Source organism: Ranitomeya variabilis, chromosome 5, assembly GCF_051348905.1.
Source record: "Ranitomeya variabilis isolate aRanVar5 chromosome 5, aRanVar5.hap1, whole genome shotgun sequence".
Classification (NCBI taxonomy): Eukaryota; Metazoa; Chordata; class Amphibia; order Anura; family Dendrobatidae; genus Ranitomeya; species Ranitomeya variabilis.
This window is the reverse complement of record NC_135236.1, coordinates 113,096,558-113,116,320: the sequence shown is the minus strand read 5'-3', so window position 1 is coordinate 113,116,320 and position 19,763 is coordinate 113,096,558. Positions and strand designations below refer to the sequence as shown.

Genomic DNA, 19,763 nt, shown 5'->3' with positions numbered 1-19,763 from the left:
GTCACTATAATCCTGTCTGTGATGATAATGAGACTACTGCAAAGTCTTCTATAAATAATTGGAAATACTGTATGAGTCTACAATAGCCTTGACTATGATAAACGCTGTAAGATTTCCTTTTTTTAATACAGTTTGTGATAAAATGTACAAAAAACTTGATTAAGACAATTAGTATTTTTCTGATAATACATTCCATTTAACAGAGAATGACCATGGTAGGTTTATGTCTAATGGACTTGACTGTTTCTACATCTCCTATAGACTGAATTGGAGTAGACCACTAGCATCCATAGCTATCCCACCTAGGTGTCTATGATAGGGGCCAAGTGGAGTCCAGACCCCAGAGGTGAGGATGGAGCTCCAACTAAACTTCATCTGGAGCTGGATGCCAAATATGAGTTTTCAAACCATTATATTCCCAAGCGTTGAAGAAGACAACACAGCCATCGATAAAAGACCCTCTTTAATAGTAAATAATATGCAAGAATTGACTTCTGTACATTGATTCTCAAAAGGCAGCAGCCATACAAGTTTTGCAAACTCTACAGAAAGAAAAAACATCCAGACTGTCTCAGTATTTCTGGTCATTTTCAATACAATATAACACAGCTGTTTGGCATTACCAAATATATCCATATATATATTCATTTATATATATATTTATAGAGTTATGTACATGTGCTGAAAAAAAGTTGCAAGTGCACACTTTTTCTTTATTTTTTAGGAATCCATCCATATGTTCATATGTAACATTCAGGATTTTTCTTGATTGGACAAGGCACAGAGAGTACAGTATACAGCCAAAAACAGCGTCTGCTGACTGGTCTTGAGGCTGAATAACTATCTAGATGCCATGGGAGCCTGAAAAGCAGAATTTTATGGATCCCAGTGACTTCAGAAGGTTTGAACCTGTTTTTCCCCCAATACAGTCTATTATTATTATTTTTAGTCATCCTAGTCATTCTTTACCTTGGTTATAGACCTCTGTAGGCACTAAACCAGCCCAACAACTGAAAGCAAGTATCAAGGCCAAGCTTGCAACTTTAACGGGGTTCCCCAAAATGAGGAAATGGGTATGTCCTTCTTTTTGCTTTATTTTTTTATTTTTTTAAATACCAAAAGACTTGTCCATTGGTTAAGTCTGGTATTTCAGTTCAGCCCCATTTATTAAAAGGGAAGAGGTAACAAAGGGAACCTGTCACATAACAAAACACTATTAACCTGCAGTTATGGGGTTTATCTGCAGAATAACAGTGTTCTGAGGCTGTCCAGCACCGACACTGAGAGCGCCGTTGCTGGTAGTAAATTAACTATTCCTACCGGCAGCCTTGAGCTGTCAGTAAAAGGGGTGCAGCCGGCACAGCTTCAGGCAGTGCCAGTGCATTGTTACAACCACCGCTCACTATGTACTAAGCCATGTCAATCAACCATATGACTGAAAGCCCAGGGCTACAGGGAAGAATGAAGTTTATTTCCTCCTGGCAGTGGGGCTCTCAGTGTAGGCTCCGGTCAGCTTCAGAACACTATTAGCCTGCAGTTACGGGTTTAATCTGTAGAATAAAAGTGTAAAGGAGCTGTCTGGTGGCGGCACTGAGAGCCTCGCTGCTCGGAGGAAATGAATTATTCCTACCGGCAGCCTAGAGTTGTCAGTCATAGGGGTGCAACCCACGCAGCTTTAATCATTGCCAGTGCATGGTTACATCCACCACACACTATGCACTGAGCAGTGATTGAAGCCATGCCAACCAATGATATGACTGAAACCTCGAGGCTGCCGGGAAGAATGAAGTCCATTTCCTCCTGGCAGCGGGGCTCTCAGTTCAGGCACCAGTCAGCTTCAGAACACTATTAACCTGCAGATTAACCCCATATCTGGAGGGTAATAGTGTTTATACATGATCTGTTTCCTTTAAATAGGGATAAACTTCAATACCAGAAACCCCTCATGCACAAGACAGCAGCTATTTAAGAAAAAAATACCAAACCTTTTTCTAAAAAAAAGTAATTCCTTTTTTCTAATCCCGGAATCACTTTTAAGAGCATTTGCTGGACAGTTCTAATAATGATCAAATATTGATTTTTAGGTATCACATATAATGGGGCACATACCAATAATAATATTTCACATATTGCATGGCCATCTATGTGTTTTGAGATAACTGTAGGTTCATTACCTCATTATAGGAAAAAAATATATGAATATGTAATTAAATTGAAATATGATACATAACCAAGTAAATTAATTACATGGAGCATTACCTAGAACGTTATGAGGTTGCATTAATGGTGGACAAGAGCATCTGTCATTTATACAAATAATTACTTATTGGACTGGACCAATATTCTGTGAGCAGTTTATCTATTCACTATTAATCTTACCAGGTGCTAGTCCAGGAGGAAAGTTGTGGACATTCATGCTTGAATGTGGGGCATTGCAACCTCAAGTTGTAGAGTCCAAGGAGAAGAAGTCCAGTGCACCAGGAAGTGTTCCATTACTGTATGTACTGAAAATGTCAACAAGGAATGGTAACATTACTGCCTTTATGACCATTCTCAAGCTTTAAACCTAGAAAGCCCAAATGGGCTAAAATGTCACAGATTTTTTCAGCAATGTTACCTAAATTAAATGCAAGACATACTTTGGAGCATAATTTTCTGTGGATCCTGTGGCTTTCTCATTGGACTAACTGACGCACAACATACTGCCCCTGAGTACACGCAAAATATAATTTATATATTTAAAGATGTGTCACCAGATTTTATAATACTAGCTGTATCTGTTAGACCTGATACAACTGGTGTAATTACTTTTTAGAAACTCCATGTCAGAAAGACTGTATCATCCTTTCTGAAAAATGTCCTTTCTTATCTTAAAGCAATCATTTTATGATTCCTGTAGAGCTAGGACTATAAAGACATGCTTACATAGTTTTTTCAAAGTCATTATACCAGACTCATCAGATCTAAGATATTGTATGAATTTTTAAGACATTCTATAAATTTTAACACCATAAAATAGTCCTATTATCCTACCACCTTACAGTTCTTTTTGATAAGTTCACAGAGCATTCTCTGACTCTCCAGCACTAATGCTCTAATCACCTTGGTTGGGACCAGAAGTGATGGTAGTCAGCTGACCTGGAATACCATTGGCCTCTGGAGACAGAGCACGGGTGGTTAGAAAGTAATTACTTTTGGTCCAATCAGAGGTCATTGGAGTATAATAATTACATCTCTCTCTTTTTTTTACATACCCTCTTAAAGTTAATCTGTTAGAAAGATTTCGTAAAGTAAAGACATGGATGTGGCTGTAATAGCGTTGTACTGCAGATTACATTGATACCTTGGGGGAAGAAATCTGCTTTGTTGTTCTTTTTCAATCACCATTTTAAGTTTTCTGCTAATTACATGCACAGGGGCCTCTGGGTCTTCTCCCTGTCTGTGATTGCCCCTCCGCCTATTTCCAGTCTGTGAATGACAGGTCATTGCTGAGATTTTAACAAGAAAGGTGTAGTGCCATCATTCCTGCACACTGCCCTTCTCCCCCGGCAGGGACGTCAGCTCACTCACTGCTGAGGCCCCACACTCCCTCCTCCTTCTCCTGCTGCCAGGGGTCTGAGCATGGCTCACTGATCCCTGGGCACTGTGCTTAGGGTGTGTGCGGTGCCACCCTCTTAAAGGGACAGCCAATGGCTGGTTGACACTTATTATTTAAGGTACCTCCACCTCATGGGAGGTGTCTGTGCAATGTTGCTAGTTTTCAGGTCCCAGTCTGATAGTTTCTGCTAGTGTCTGTCTGTCCCTAAACCTCCTTGCCAACACTTGACTTGTCAGTCTGTATGTCATCCGAACACGCCAGCACCTGCAGTACCAATCTGTATATCAGCCAGACCCACCAGTGCCTACCTGCATCAGCTGTCCTCTCCTTTTTGGCCATTTCAGCTACAAGTCCCTTGGGGGTCAGCTGGCATATGTCCATTGTCTGTCTTGGAGTAGCACTTAGTTCTCATCGGGAGCCAAGCTTAACCCCACCATCAGGGGCTCTAATGAAAAGTAAGATGAACATAGTAGTAGTCATGCCCCTCCAGGCTCTCCTCGGACCACAGCACAGTACTTCCACCCCTTCCATTACAGGAGGCAGGTCATTCATAAAGTGGAGGCAGGAGGAGAGACTGGTGAATCAGAAAGGCAGGAGAAGACCCAGTCTGACCCCTGTGCACCGAAATCTTGATAGCAGAAAACTTCAAATGCTGATTAATAAAGAACAACAAAGTGGATTTCTTCAAAGGTATCAATGTAATCAGTACTATGGCTCCGTTACAGCCATGACTTTACATTACAAACTCTTGCTAACAGATTCTCTTTAAAAAGCAGAAATTCACAATTCCCTCAGTTCCCCTTCAGTCCACCAGCAGATTATGGGCTATTTTTCAGACTTGTGCAGTTTGGTGGCCAGTTTAGGGTGAGTCCCAGCCTTGACTGCTCAGTAGTGTGCACTACATTTACCTTACATAAAAATACTATTTTTACTGGATATACCTTTACTTATGTAGATGTTTTGTACTAATATTGCGCTAATTTTGTTCTCCAGACTGAATCACAATGACCTTAGTTTTGAAGGTAAAACAGCGTGGAAGCTATGAGAGTTTATGGACATTTTTTATTGATTAGCTTGGGGCATGCTTATGTATCTGGGCATGTAAGGGCACATTTTATGGGTTTTACAATGCTTTGGAGGCACTCGCTACCAATAATCCTGGTTATAACGTGTTATTTCGCTTTTGGAACATGTTCAATAGCAGGTGTTCCTTTCTGCTGATTTGTACACACGGCCTAGAAACACCTTAAGAGTATCTGTATCCTGACACTGTGTGAACTCATCGTTCTTAGTTTACTCCTTCTACAGAAGGGACTTATTTATTATCCTAATTTCGTTCTTTCTTTGCTCTGAGATTGACGTGTCTGAACTTTACACTTCATTTGTGTTTAATTAAACTGGCGAATCCATGTTTCATTACCAAACATGCATCCTGTCCTCAGGATCTCCACTGATGAAGAATGGATGACGGGTGAAATCACTTTTTGCATTGAAAGATTTTTTTTATCCTTTCCTTTTTTATTTTAGTATGCTTATCTATACATGACATAATATGCTTTATTTTCACATTACAAAATAGAAAAAAAATAACTTGCAGGCAAAATCTATGTCAAGTGGAGGACATTGGCACGTGACACAGGAAATCCAATTTTTTTTAGTTCCTGTCTTGTTCCAACCCCTCAGACTAAGGCAAGTTTCACACATTTTTTTTTCATTTTGCAAACAAGAAAAATTGGTCAATTTTCATCAACGTTGTTTATCTGATTTTTGGGGCTCATTGTGTATTTTTACTTTTAGTTTAGCATCCATTTCTTTTCTTAAGCAAAAGGTGAAAAATGCAACATTAAAGTTTCTCCTGGGGTAAATTATGTAAACACAGACAGCACTCGGAAGACAAAAGGATCACATCCATGTGCTGTCTGTTTCTTCACAAACCGATGACTTGAATGGGTGATTTTGATTTGCAAATTGGATCAAAAATTGGATGTCTCCATTTTTCTATTTTTCTGTGAACAACTGGTCTGCCAATAAAAAAGATGGGAGCAGAGTATGAACTGACTATGTGTATTTATCAGCTAAAAACATCGATTAAACATGTACAAGAAAATCAAACGTGTGAAAGGAGCCTTAGACAAGCACTAGACATTTCATGAGAGACCAGTTTTACCGGGAGGTGGTCATTCAACAGTGGAGTCCACCCTTACCTTTCTATACATTTTGTTAATCACTCCAATCTCTCATGAATAAAACTGATTAAAATATCACAAAATTCGGCAGAAACTTTCTACAGGCTCCAATTCACATTGCAACCACCAGGGAGCAACCACCATGAAGACACATACAGCATCAACATCATCCGACAGAGTCATGTTTTTATTTTTCAAAGCTGGTCATCTCACTCTATTCATCTCGGGATATGTTGAGCAAAGATAAAAATTGACCTATCTGAAAGTGGGTTATATGAGATCAGAAAAACATGGCTACTTTCCTCCATAAACAGAGCCTTTTTTTTTTTTCTTGGGCATTGATTACTTTTTTTGGCTTGACCCTATGCAAGTGAATGAGGCTGCAAAGCAATGCCATACCTTGGCCATGAAAAATGGATAGCGCTGTGTCTGGAAGATGGCAGCTGCATATTTCTAATCTCATACATCCCCTTTGCTGTAATGCATTTGTGTAAGAACTGACATAAGGCTCCATTTTATTCTCATCAAATGTAATTGCACTTTCTCAGTGAATGCCATGGCATGAATGCCTTCGTCAACCGCTAGTAGGCAGTGTTTTCATATCAATATGTTGCTAGATGTATAATTTTAATACAGTCACTTATGTGGCTGCAAGGTACAGTAATATTAGATGGACTGTGATCACTTTAACACATTTATTCTTACCATAGCTTAAATTTAGAAGTATTTAAAGGGAATCTGTCAGCATGTTTTTGCTATATAATCTGAAGACAGTAGAACATCAGGGCTGAAACACTAATTTAAGCCATGTGTCACCTTTTTTTGGCTGTGTGCTGTTTACTTATAATGAAGGTTTTATCAATAGGAGATTATCACTACCTGGACTACAGCTCACCTAAGTCCTAGTCCGGACACGCCCCCTCTTTGATAAATAACTCACTGTCAATAGATAATGTACACAGAAATCTGTGGTGTGGGTGGGGTTTGCTTTCTGAGCTCTGCTACATGCTGCTTCTAAATATTCTGATTGTGTCAAAACTGCTGCACCCAGTAAACTAAGTGACACATCTTTAGAATCAGAGTATCGTTTCCTACATTATGCTGCTCTCAGATGAGATGGCAAAAACCTGGTGACAGATTCCCTTTAAAGGCATAATTACATATTTTTTGTTCAGGCACTATGAATGGGTGTACGGAACTTTTAGGAATTAAGATTCTACTCCACATGCTAATATATAAGATACTCGGCACTCCCAGAGTTTAAGGCTATGTGCACACAATGTGCTGTGGCTCCGCAGTGGATCTGCAGTTTCCCATGAGTTTACAGTACAATGTAAACCTATGGAAAACAGAAAACACTGTGCCCATGCTGCGGAACAAAAATGCGCGGAAACGCAGCGGTTTACATTCCGCAGCATGTAAATTCTTTGTGCAGATTCTGCAGCGGTTTACACCTGCTCCATAATAGGAATCTGCAGGTGTAAAACCGCAGTGGAATCCGCACAAAATCCGCATAAAAACCGTGGTAAATCCGCAGGTAAAACGCAGTGCCTTTTACCTGCGGATTTCTAAAATCCGCTGTGGAAAAATCCGCAGAGCTCCATTCTACGTGTGCACATACCCTAAAAAGAAAAAAGGCTTTTATTTATAAAGCAATCCTTATATATATATATATATATATATATATATATATATATATATATATATATATATTTTTTTTTTTTTTTTTTTTTTTTTTCAGGAGTGCCCAGCTCATCCTTATTTCTGGGAATGGGCATTGCTGATTGAGTTACAGTTCATGCCACGGTCATCGTTGTCTGCTGGTATGACCTGTGTACCCCCGATGCTGCTACTTGAGGGACTCTTAGCTCCGCAGCATCAGGAGCATATTGGGGCTGAGGCTGGATTAACATTGCGCTCCAGTGATCCCAGTCAGTGTCAGCACAGCGCTTACAAGCTCACTATGATAAAACTTGTAAGTACTGCACATATCGACCACTGCTGCTAAACCACAGAGGTGGCCGGTCTATTCGACAATAAGCAGTAACCAAAAAAATAAAAAAATAAGCATTTTTGAAGAACAGGGCCACATATTAATAATAAGTAAATTGCAAAGTTGATTCTTTTTACAGGCACTTTGCAAATGTACTCCTCTTAGAAGATAGGAAAAGCCCATTAATACATTGAGAAGTTGCTCACTAAATATAGGGGGTTTTTTTAGAAGGTAGTTTTCCTAAATCCATCTAAACTACTTTTTCTCTATGTATAACCTTTTCTTTTTTTATTGAAGAATTTTAAGGCTTATTATTATTTGTGTTACATTATGTTATTGAGGGCAATGTAAATGTCAAAATTGTATTTTAAAACATCTGGCCTTTAACTATAACTCGCATCATCCTAAGAAGGAAAATAATGTATCTGATTCCATACAGTGAATTCTTGGCATGATCATTTTGGCATGGCTCAGTGTTAGCCCTTGTTTATTTTCCTCCAAACACTTAACCTGCTCAGATTGTGTCACTATGTGGAGATCTGGAGAAGGACTATGGTTCCTTAACGACTACTATTGGGTCTTTTCTGTGTGTGGATTGAATGCAGTGTTTTACTTGTTTGGGGTGCACTCATTAGCCCAAACCATCTTTTCAATGGTTATTGTCCTACAGGAGTCATTGCAAAGAAGATTATTTATTGGTGACGGTACATACAGTACCTATGCTTAGTAAGGACACGCATTTGATGGTACACAATGGGTTAACTAACAATGATAACCATGATATGTATGACACTTTAGGCAATTCCATCACTGTCAATACAGTAGCTGAGTTACTCATTAAGTCAACATTATCATTTTTTACAGTATTGTAAAAGGGAACCTATCACTAATTTTGAGGCATCCAAACCATCGACATGTCATTATGGATATGGGATTTAGCACCCCAAATATGCTCATGCCAAAACCAGTCATTTTAGTATAGGGTAATAAAAATAATATCAATTGCCTAAAATGATTCTGGGACTCTAATTCAAGACTCTAGTGCTTACTTCACTTTATCTGAAGTGTTCTGTTAAGAGATGGTGGGAATTGATTTGCATGACGTGGTCCACTGGCCACATCAATAATATCTGGTCACTGTCCAGGCTGCCCATATACATTAGAAGCTGCCGGATGAATGATGCTTTGGCCAATCATTCAGCTGACAGCCATCCCAGCCGACTCTCATTTGGCCGAGCGCTCCTTTGTTCTCTATGAGAAAACCATTGACTGACATGCTGGCTGACAGCTTATCTCAAGCAGAACAATGTGATTGGCAGTCTGAAATCGAACAAGCGTGATCGAAATCTCTCCCAACTATCAGTTGGCTGGCAGTCCCATAGCTGATGGCATCTCCAGCTACTCTTTTGATTAGCCAGTTCGGCGTAACATCATTGCTGACACACATTTGACATCATGTCAGGCCAACAATCAAGAGAAGAGCCGCGCATGCTGGCAGGTAGGAAGGCTGCTCACAGAGCTACCATCTGGTGGCTACAAATTACTGACGTGGCCACTGGACCTGGTCCTGCATCTCAGTGTGCATCATCTCTAGTACTGTTCCAATTGTCATATTCACAAAGTGCATGTACCCAATACGCAAGACAGATTACCAGTAAGACCACTTTCATTGCTAACTAATACTGTAGTATTTCCATACTGAACTACAAATAATGGAACAACACGATGCAGTGCAGCTACAGTAGAGGTTAGGCACCATCAGACCCAACTAGGACTACAAATGTATAGTGAGATCACTCTCAGAACAGTAGCTGCTTGAAAGCTCTGATGTGAAATTCAGATTACTTTCAAATGTTCTCTTTTGGAATTTTTCTTCTCTAAACTTTCTGTATTGAATTAATACTTAGACCAAAAATACAGACTCACAACTAAAACATTTAGCATTCAAAGTAAAGAACGTTCTCATGAAAAATTAAGTATAGAATTAGAGAAGACACTATGAATGATTATGTAGCAGTATGACAACACCAATGTTCCCACCATTGTTTTCATCTAAATATTAAGCATAAAGTCACCCAAATTACTCCAAAAAGCATCCACCATCATGTAGTTTCATCCATAACTGGTGCCATCACGAAAGCAAGCTATAGACATTAGATAGCTGTTGGTCTAAGTCTTATTCTGCACACAGTTCTCTCTCCTGACTCCCCTTTGAGCACAAATTCTTAGATGAGGGGTTAGCAAAAAGGAATGTTAAAATATGCCTTATTCTTCAATCATCCAACATCTACTATCAAGGTGGCCCTCTTAGATTGTTGGCTGATCCTACCAACGCCAAAGGGTTCTACCAATGCTGACATATGTTTGTGTTCACCCTTACGTTTGTTAGCGACTTCAGTTTGTCCCAATACAAATTTAGTACACTGTCATGACATCCTATCGATACCTTTGATGGGCAGCCATCCAGCTTACGACCATTTAGTACTCACATCTAGATACATACATCATAAACATCTCCTGACAGAGTATTACAAAATCAAGTTTTTTAGAAGCCACTCATCTCTGGATATGTTCATCCAAGAGAAAAGGTAAGGAAGGACACATTTATATGTGCATGGCCAGCTGATGGATTGATACATGGTGCTTATGTGGTGGAATAAAGTTCAAACAAATAAAACTCTGGTATTTTGCGCAATTGACAGATACTCCGAGCATTTGTCTCTTAATTCTGATTCTATTGATAGTCGACTACACTGCACAATATATTTACACACTGTCCGAAAAACACTTCTGCGAAAGGAATGCTAACCTGCAAACACTCACTTTGGCCAACAATCGCAATTACCGGTAGTAGTAATAACTTTGCATTGTACAATGAGATTCAGTCCTGCAGAGACATCACACAAAATCTACATGCCAAGGATTATCATTTGTGTTGGCTATTGCATTCTATTCTCTCTAAGGCAAAGCAGCTTGGGGAAGCTGTATACAGAAGGAGTCTACTTAGCATCATAATAAAGTGTAACACGTCCTTTTAAAGATGATAATTCATCCTTTTTCACCCTGACCTTACATTGGTGATTTAAATAACCAAAGACCATATTTTCTTAAAAGTAAGCTTCTTAGACCACAGAGAAAAAGGAAGCTGTTAGCGTCTATGCTTCCAAACTCCCAAGCTGGTGGATGGCTTTTTCTGAAAACCTTTTTGAACAATTAAGGTTCCTTCAAAGAATGTTGCACAACTGATCCATGGAGTAGCCTTGCTGTCTTTATCATTAATACCTTCTTAGCCTCATTTCAGAAGTAGAAAACAAACGAATGATGTTTCCATTTTATCTCCTTTCACTTTTTTCTCCCTGTTAAAAGACTGGAATCCATCTAGGAGCTAGGCCTCCACAATCCAGGATAAACATATCCTCTCAAAGTCCGTTCTGCCTGCTGTAGCTGAAGTCAGGATCCTCTGTATGAGTGTTTGATACCAGTGACAGTTTGGTTTGTGTCCTCCCTATCTCTTCCAATGCACATGCCAAGGAATCCAAACTTCCGTCATAGGGATGTCGCGCTTCCCAAAGGTCCAAGATGACGGCCGATGGACTGTTTTTTGTTGCAAAGTAGCACAAGTTCCTACAAACAGAAACAAGATGATTATAAATCAATATTCAAGGTGCAATAACAGAGAGAAGCTTTGTGTTCGCACAATATTTATACATTGACTCTAGTATTTTATTATTTTGAGAATGTCATGTAATATGTCTATGGTGCTATAACAGTAGAGTGGAGACCCAATCCAAGTTTTGGGTATTTTACCAAACTAAATGCACCACAAATCTGGGCGAATTTGCACCAGAAACTGGTAGCAGACATTTCCAATGTGTTTTAGACACCTTTTTTTTGCCTCACTTGACAAGGGTGTGTGGTTTAGTTGGAAAGGTGAGCAACCTAATATGCATCATTGTGTGCCAATAAAAAGTGTGCCAACTAATAGATGGCATAAACTTATACAAAGATGCACAAAATCAGTCATCAAACAAACCATGGAGATCAATTTGGCACATTTTAAGACTGTCTACCAATGTCAAAGCATGACATTTTGTTCTTAAAAACGCTAATTTGTAAAATGAAATAAAACCACAACCTATTATTTTAGATATGATGAGGGTTTAAGCTTGATATTCACTGTGACTGAAGCAGTTTGTACAAATTGTGGGAGTCAACTCTCATAAAAATGATGATACTCATTGGAATTGTAAATAAAAATTGGCCATTAGATGAAAATCGAAGGGATTGGTTATTTCCGCTTGGTCTCCTATTACGTAGCAGATAATATAGGTAAGGCTGCATTGTAGGTAGAAGGTGGGAATCTCTTAATAGGGCTTCCACTGAAATAATTTGCACAAGGCATTCCTTTTAGCTGGTTCCAGGAGAAACATTGTCTTCATTCTTTAGCCCTCTATACAGGGTTGTGAATTTATGCAGGGCCCTTGGATTACATATACAAAGTGGCTGCTGGCTGGTGGAGCAAACTGGCAGAGAGAAGTGTCTTCTAGCTGGGTCATTACCAGGAGGTCAAAGTCAGGGACACGATTATGAGACAGTCAGGAAATCATAAAAATAAACCTAGATTAGAAACAGTAAGAGATTCAGGACACAAAGGCTAAAGAAACCTACAGGCCATCGTAGAAGTAGCTGCAGGGGGTTTAAATAGGGAGTGGCCCTGTCCAAAGCCCATAGCAGAGAGATGATTACAAAAAAATAATCAACACCCTGCAGTAAAACAAAGACTTCCTGTCTCTCAAAAGTCCCAGACTAATGTAAAACTGAGCAATGCCCACATCAATTATCTTCAGTACCAGTATCATCAGTAGGGCAAGCGCAAAGCCGCCTAGAGGTTGTGGGAGATGATTCAGATACAGATTTAACAATATGAGAAACAAAAATTGTACAGAATTGTAATTTTTTTTGTTTTCATAGGAGATGCTGTAAACTCGCATGTATATTTAGGAGCTGGGTAAATCAAACTGTTGGGCATTTATTTTACAGATGTTTCAAGTGCCAGAAATACTAATTTTATTAGGCGCCTTTTAGCGTTATGCTTGAATGGCATGCTACGTAAATATAACATAAATGTGTGATGCCCAGAGTCCTGGTCATCACAGTGGCTTTGCTTTCCTCATGGGGAGAGTGATGTCACGCTTGGAAGCGATGAAGGATCTCTTTTATCAGGTAACCACAATATACTCAACATGTTCACACTCCAGGCCAGAAGGGGGAGCACTCTAAACCTAGTTTATGGTGAACTCCTCCATAAATACATTCTGGTCCGGAGGGAAAGAGAGAAGGCAGTCTGTCAGAGGACAGAGAAGAGAGCAGTCAGACATTGAGTGTCAGAAGGACTGAAGGAGCCGTGTAGCCAGAGTTGCTACAGCTCCTGGAGAAAGAATACGAAAGGAAGAATATTGTTTAGTGAGCGTGCAGAAGAGCGAAGCACAGGAGAGTGACATTTGGGGAGAACAGCTGCAAATGAGCTATCTCCCTGTGAAGCACAGAGTACCGGTAGCCGGAAGACAGAGGTTGTGATGGACTCTAAGACTTACAGCAGAAACCGTCAGGATAGCTGGATTACACACCACCTGTATGCCCTAATACCCAGAAGGCACAGTGGCACATAGAGCTCGGGTCGTGATAGAGACCCTGTAAAAGGCTCGAGTTACCTGCCATACGGGTTTGTGTCCCACCTTTATGGAGGACAGAGAGAACTGTGAGGACCTTATCAGAAGCCATAGGCAGTAAGGGACTACAACATCACCGCGCTATGAGGAAAGCTTTTATCTCCACCTGGTAAAGGGGACTCTGAATTCGCTTCCAAGCTGGCCGGACCCTGCCTGTTCCTGTGATCTAGTGCCCTGGACTGTGGCTGCCTGAAGTCTTCGATAAACCAGGTAAAGAGACTACAAATCCGTGTCCTCCGTTCTTTACTGCACCACTCACCATCCTCATCTATACGCCGGGAGCTCTGGGGACATACTTCACCTGTGGGAAGTTATAACATCTCAGCTGCCATAACATTACCCCAGAGGACCCCTTTAACCAGCGTCGGTCCCCACTGACCGAATATCACAGGTGGAGTCACGAACACAAACTTTATTCAAAACCCCTTTAAGAACATTCCCTTTAACATGGGCGCCCAGGGCCATGGACCACCATGACATCCCCCTGTGAATACTGGACCCGGTACCTAGTTCCCCACAGCCCTGTTGGGCGTTCCAAATGTAACACACAATGGCATGTGGCATAGTTATCTCCAGGAGGCAGAATGGAGGCAAAGTTATCTCCTGAAGGCAGAGTTATCTCCAGGAGGCAGAGTTATCACCAGGCAGCATCCGCCCTGGAGTCTGGAAAAGATCGCTCATATACAGTGATAAAAGATGATTTCTCAGCAACAACAGAGCTGATATGAGGCACATAAGGATATTTTCAGCAGTCTATAACCTGTATGCCCATATTAAATGTTTAGATGGGTCAAATGTGGTGACAGATTCAATTTAACTATCAACATATATGATCACTACTAGTGTTGAGCGATACCATCCGATACTTGAAAGTATCGGTATCGGAAAGTATCGGCCGATACCGGCAAAGTATCGGATCTAATCCGATACCGATACCCGATACCAATACAAGTCAATGGGACTCATGTATCGGACGGTATTCCTGATGGTTCCCAGGGTCTGAAGGAGAGGAAACTCTCCTTCAGGCCCTGGGAACCATATTAATGTGTAAAATAAAGAATTAAAATAAAAAATATTGCTATACTCACCTCTCCGACGCAGCCTGGACTTCAGCGAGGGAACCGGCAGCGTTGTTTGCTTAAAATTCGCGCTTTAACTTCCTTACTTGAAGTCCCGGCTTGTGATTGGTCGCGCGCCGCCCATGTGACCGCGACGCGACCAATCACAGCAAGCCGTGACGTAATTTTAGGTCCTTCAGGATTTTAAAATTACGTTCCGGCGTTGTGATTGGTTGCGTCGCGGTCACATGGGCGACGCGACCAATCACAAGCCGTGATGTCACGGGAGGCAGGAGACGCGCGCATTTTAAAATGCCCATGTGTCCTGCCTCCCGTGACGTCCCGGCTTGTGATTGGTCGCGTCGCCCATGTGACCGCGACGCGACCAATCACAGCAAGCCGTGATGTAATTTTAGGTCCTTCAGGATTTTAAAATTACGTTCCGGCGTTGTGATTGGTTGCGTCGCGGTCACATGGGCGACGCGACCAATCACAAGCCGTGACGTCACGGGAGGCAGGACACGCGTGCATTTTAAAATGCGCGCGTCTCCTGCCTCCCGTGACGTCACGGCTTGTGATTGGTCGCGTCGCCCATGTGACCGCGACGCAACCAATCACAACGCCGGAACGTAATTTTAAAATCCTGAAGGACCTAAAATTACGTCACGGCTTGCTGTGATTGGTCGCGTCGCGGCCACATGGGCGGCGCACGACCAATCACAAGCCGGGACTTCACGTAAGGAAGTTAAAGCGCGAATTTTAAGCAAACAACGCTGCCGGTTCCCTCGCTGAAGTCCAGGCTGCGTCGGAGAGGTGAGTATAGCAATATTTTTTATTTTAATTCTTTATTTTACACATTAATGTTGTTTCGATACCGATACCCGATACCACAAAAGTATCGGATCTCGGTATCGGAATTCCGATACAGCAAATATCGGCCGATACCCGATACTTGCGGTATCGGAATGCTCAACACTAATCACTACATAATACAAAGAAATGCACTTTTGCAGTTCATTTTTGGCTTTTTTTGTCATTCAGAAGGCATAGTTGCTTTTACAAAATGATTGTAATTCTAGTGGTAAAAATAAGACCCTTTTCCAGTATAACGGCTCCCTTTTGGCATAAATGTTTCAGGCAGTTAATTCCGTACGTTTATTCCCCCGTCTGTCAGGAGGCAAGTACTATTGATGACTTTAGTCACTGCCAAGCCACAACTGAAACAATTTTTCACCAGTAACTACTCCATGTACTAGTAAAGGGCTTAACATTTCCCATGTCCTTATGTCCCCTAATGAGAGGTGGATAGGTTAGCGGAGAAGGGCTTACAGTGCCGTAGCCAGCCCTCGTCTTCTATGACTGCCAATGAGAGACAGTACGGCACTGCCATATGCTTTATTAGTACAACACTCTGAACACTGTTTGGTTAAGTGATTTTTGGGGAATAAGGATGGTACTTAGGAGATTCGTTTCGTTCTTCCATCTGGCCCCCCTGGTGGATCTCTTAGATGTTTGTTTATGTATAAGGCAGTAACAATGTGCAATGTACTACAGAATTTGACAACATCACCGTATCAGTTCCTTCAGTTGTTCCTTGTCACTTTCAAGGTCAAAAGTTACAAACTAGAGCTTATATCTGGATTCTGTATATAGTCGATCTACTATATCAACTTTATCTATTTTCTGCAGCAGAAAAAGTACATTGGATCTTAACAATTCAACATCCTTTTACAGAATACCAATATAAAAAACGGTCAATAGCTGCATAAAGGGAACCTATTGTTAAATATGCCATTGCCAAACCGGTGCTCTCATTCTATACACAATAATAATTGCTTTATAAAGATATCCCTTTTTAAAGTAGGCTTTCTAAAATAAAGATTTGAGTTTTTTACTTTTTATCATCCCGCAAAAACAAGCCCTTACATGGCCAATATTTTCCAAAAAATTAAAAAGTTATGGCTCTTGGAAGAAGGGGAGCAAAAAACGGAAATTCAAAAACTGAAGTACCCCATTTTTTAAAAGTAGGAATTAGCTTTTCTTATAAGTCTTTCTAGATTCTTTCTTGGCAACTTTGCTTATCCAAATGTTTTAGACAAACTCTTAATAGGAGACTTTTTTTAAAAAGTCCCTTTTTTGGACTAAATTTTAGGATGGATTTTTATTTTCTTGCAGTTGAAATCTAACGTGCTACATTTTAAAGGATTATGTGACTTTTCTCTAAGAAAGTGAAAAAAAGGAAAAAGAAAATAAAAAAGAACACTTTTTACTGTGGGCAAAATTCTTCAATCCCCTGCGCTATCTTGAAGATGCTGAGGCGAACAAAACCCTCATGTATAACTTCCCGATCACTGGGGTCAAACTTCTGGGAATTCAACTAATCCCCAAACCCACAGCTATAAAGAGCCCTGTGTGAATGGATCTCAGGTAGGGATGAGCGGATGCAAACTTTAAAGTTTGGTGTTCGTACTGGAGAGTTACTGTCCAGTGCCAAAAATATGCCGAGCATGGACTTTCCCTGGAAGTCCGTTGCAATGGAGAGAGAGATCCAATGTCAGGATCCCTATTGTTTATAATGGGGTTCTGGTTCACGTTTTTGAAAAGTTCTGGTGCCCAAACCAAAGTTTTGAATAATGTTCGAGTTGGGTACCAGAACCCAAACTTGCACGGATCCACTCATCCGTAATCTCAGGTTGATCATGTGTGTTGTCATTCCATTCATTTTTATTCAAGCGCCATAGACCAGCGTTCATCTATCCCTTAATCCTATTAAGAAGGAATGCAGCAGCCATGATCATGATCTGCCACTTCTCCATTCACATGGGGCTCTTCATAGGCCCGGTACTTGGGATTGGTCGGACCTCCCAGTGATTGGGAAATTATTCTGCATTCCCATGGATAGGGGATAACTTCCAAACTTGAGAATACCCATTTAAGGGAGTGTAGGGCAAGCAAAACTGAGTGAGAAATCATTAAGCAACACTTACGTATCTGCGTCTCGAATGCATTCACATGGTGTCAATCAAAGGTATGTTACCATGACAACCCATTTTCAATAAATATGGTTTGGATTCTTGTGTGAAAATAATGTTATGGTTGTGTAAAAAGTTGATTTACAGCAAACAGTAAAATAATTCAGAGATGAACCAGTCTTGTCATCTAACTTTACAGGACCGTGATATAAGATTTCTGAGTATTTAACGTGATCACGGTAAATCCAGAGAATCCGGAATGTCAGGGTCAAGCTAGCCTGTGTTCCTCAGAACTCCCACAAGCTGGTATCATAAATATCGTGACAACCTGAGAAGACAATGATGTGACAGAATATGGAATTAATAGCCAGGTGCTACTACTAATTATGACCGTTTTCAAGAACCTTTGTTCCCTGGTTTTTACATTATAGCAGTAATTGGCTGATCCGTCCTCGATAGATTTTTTCACACCAATAAATGTGTCATGATTCTTTCCTCCAGACGAGTGCTCACCACTCTGGGGGAGGAGGAATAAAATACAATAGTAGTAATAGGATCTATATATGCAGTAAGGCTGTTTCTACACTTCTTTTCTCCCCACATATTGTAAATTGAGTCTGTGATGGATGACGTATAGTGGCATTCTTCACCTGTAGACATCCAAGGTTAAAAACAATTGCGATTCTGGGTAAACGTTGTAACTGGCAGGAGTCTACTATGCCTTTCCATCCTATTTTGCTAAATCCTGGAATATCCTGGGGCAGACAGAGCACAAGAAGACACTGGCTAATATGACCCTATAAACTCTGAATGACCATCCCAAACATGATGAGAACTGGGCTTTCGATAGCTGGCAGTTAAATATTAATTTGCCAAACGCTATTGCTCCTCTTTCCACCTTACACATGCACATCCTGCTTAGCCAAGCATACTTTTGCTTTCCATGAGGAGAAATAGATTCTGCCAGAAACCTCTGACGGCAGATTATCTTCTTAGGCCCCTCTTACATTGTGTTTTCTTCTATGTTTAGTGGTCTCACTGAGTCAGGAAGTTAGAACCCCCAGCGAATCGTGATTTGGTTGTATACGCCTATTGGAGGTGGAACACGTCTACCTGTCCTCCTCAATCAGGCACATTCAGCCAGAAATGATGTTTGACAGTGCACACGGCAGCCCGGTCTGCACCATTATAGGCAAAGGCCCCTAAGGCGCATACACTTGAATTCCATTTTGTTGGGAGGTTCAGACATAAATCCCGAGGGGACTACTGAATGTAAGAGAAAATGCTCAGATTTTCTTCATTTATAGCCCACATGCGGATTAGAACGTGTCAATAATACCATGCAGGAAAGGCTGCTGGCTCTTGTATGACTACTGTGTGATCTGCATTCTGTATGTCGCTCACAGAAATGGTAAGCAGGCACAATATTCTAAGTCTCTCTTTCTGCACTCTTTTTAAGAATACAGCTGTAAAAGGACCCTTAAAAAGAAAAGATCAGGAATGGTTGAAATCCAACACATTGTACCTAACCCTTCTTTACCTTAACATTTGCCGGTCAAGACTCCCCATACAGATTACATGGATGGTACCAATCATCTAATGTTTATCTAGTGTGTATGGCCACTTTATGTCATGTTCCTTTTGTTTTTATCGTTAGTTGATCCATAAGTGATCTCCCAATGACTTAGAAAATGGCCTTTAGCCTCCTCAGCACCTATGGTTACAATCGCTAACAAGCCACACTACCCTGACAATGGTACATAGATCCAGGACTAGGGCAACAAATGAAAGTGAGGGTAAGGGGAATATATGTTAATTATGGGTTAGATATGACATCTTTATGCTGCATAAGAGATCATGCACATGGTCCGAGTGTAATCTTACAAAACATCGGGTCGCACTATATTTTTTCTTTGGACGGGCTGTATGCCCGACTTTGATCTGATAATCTCATTCCACTCAGCCATGCAAGTCATTGAGTCCATGGAAACCAATGGACTGTACTCAGATGACACCTGACTGCAATCCAATTTCCAGGGACTAACTGTTAGGACTCGAGTTCCCGCCACTGCACAGGGGGAATCTCGAGCCATGTCTGCTGCAGTCTCCCATTCTGCATCAGACGCAGTGGAGCCTGCTCAGCGGAGACGTCGGTCCCAGCATCTCGCTCAGCCTGATACTGTGCAATGGGTTACTGCTGCCTTTCCAGGTTCTGCTTTTGTAGCCA

The 19,763-nt window shown here is 40.9% G+C and overlaps 1 protein-coding gene across 7 annotated transcripts in view; it reads right to left on the bottom strand.

Annotated features, from left to right (window-relative positions):
• Positions 1-7,498: 7,498 nt before the first annotated feature.
• UNC5D (unc-5 netrin receptor D) overlaps positions 7,499-19,763 on the bottom strand; it is a 930,366-nt gene continuing 918,101 nt past the window's right edge. For all 7 annotated transcript variants that reach the window (XM_077263128.1, XM_077263129.1, XM_077263131.1 and 4 more), the window contains one exon: positions 7,499-11,401. In XM_077263128.1, coding sequence (XP_077119243.1) covers positions 11,197-11,401 — 205 coding nt within the window. In that variant the 3' untranslated portion in view covers positions 7,499-11,196. The remainder of the gene's footprint in view (positions 11,402-19,763) is intronic.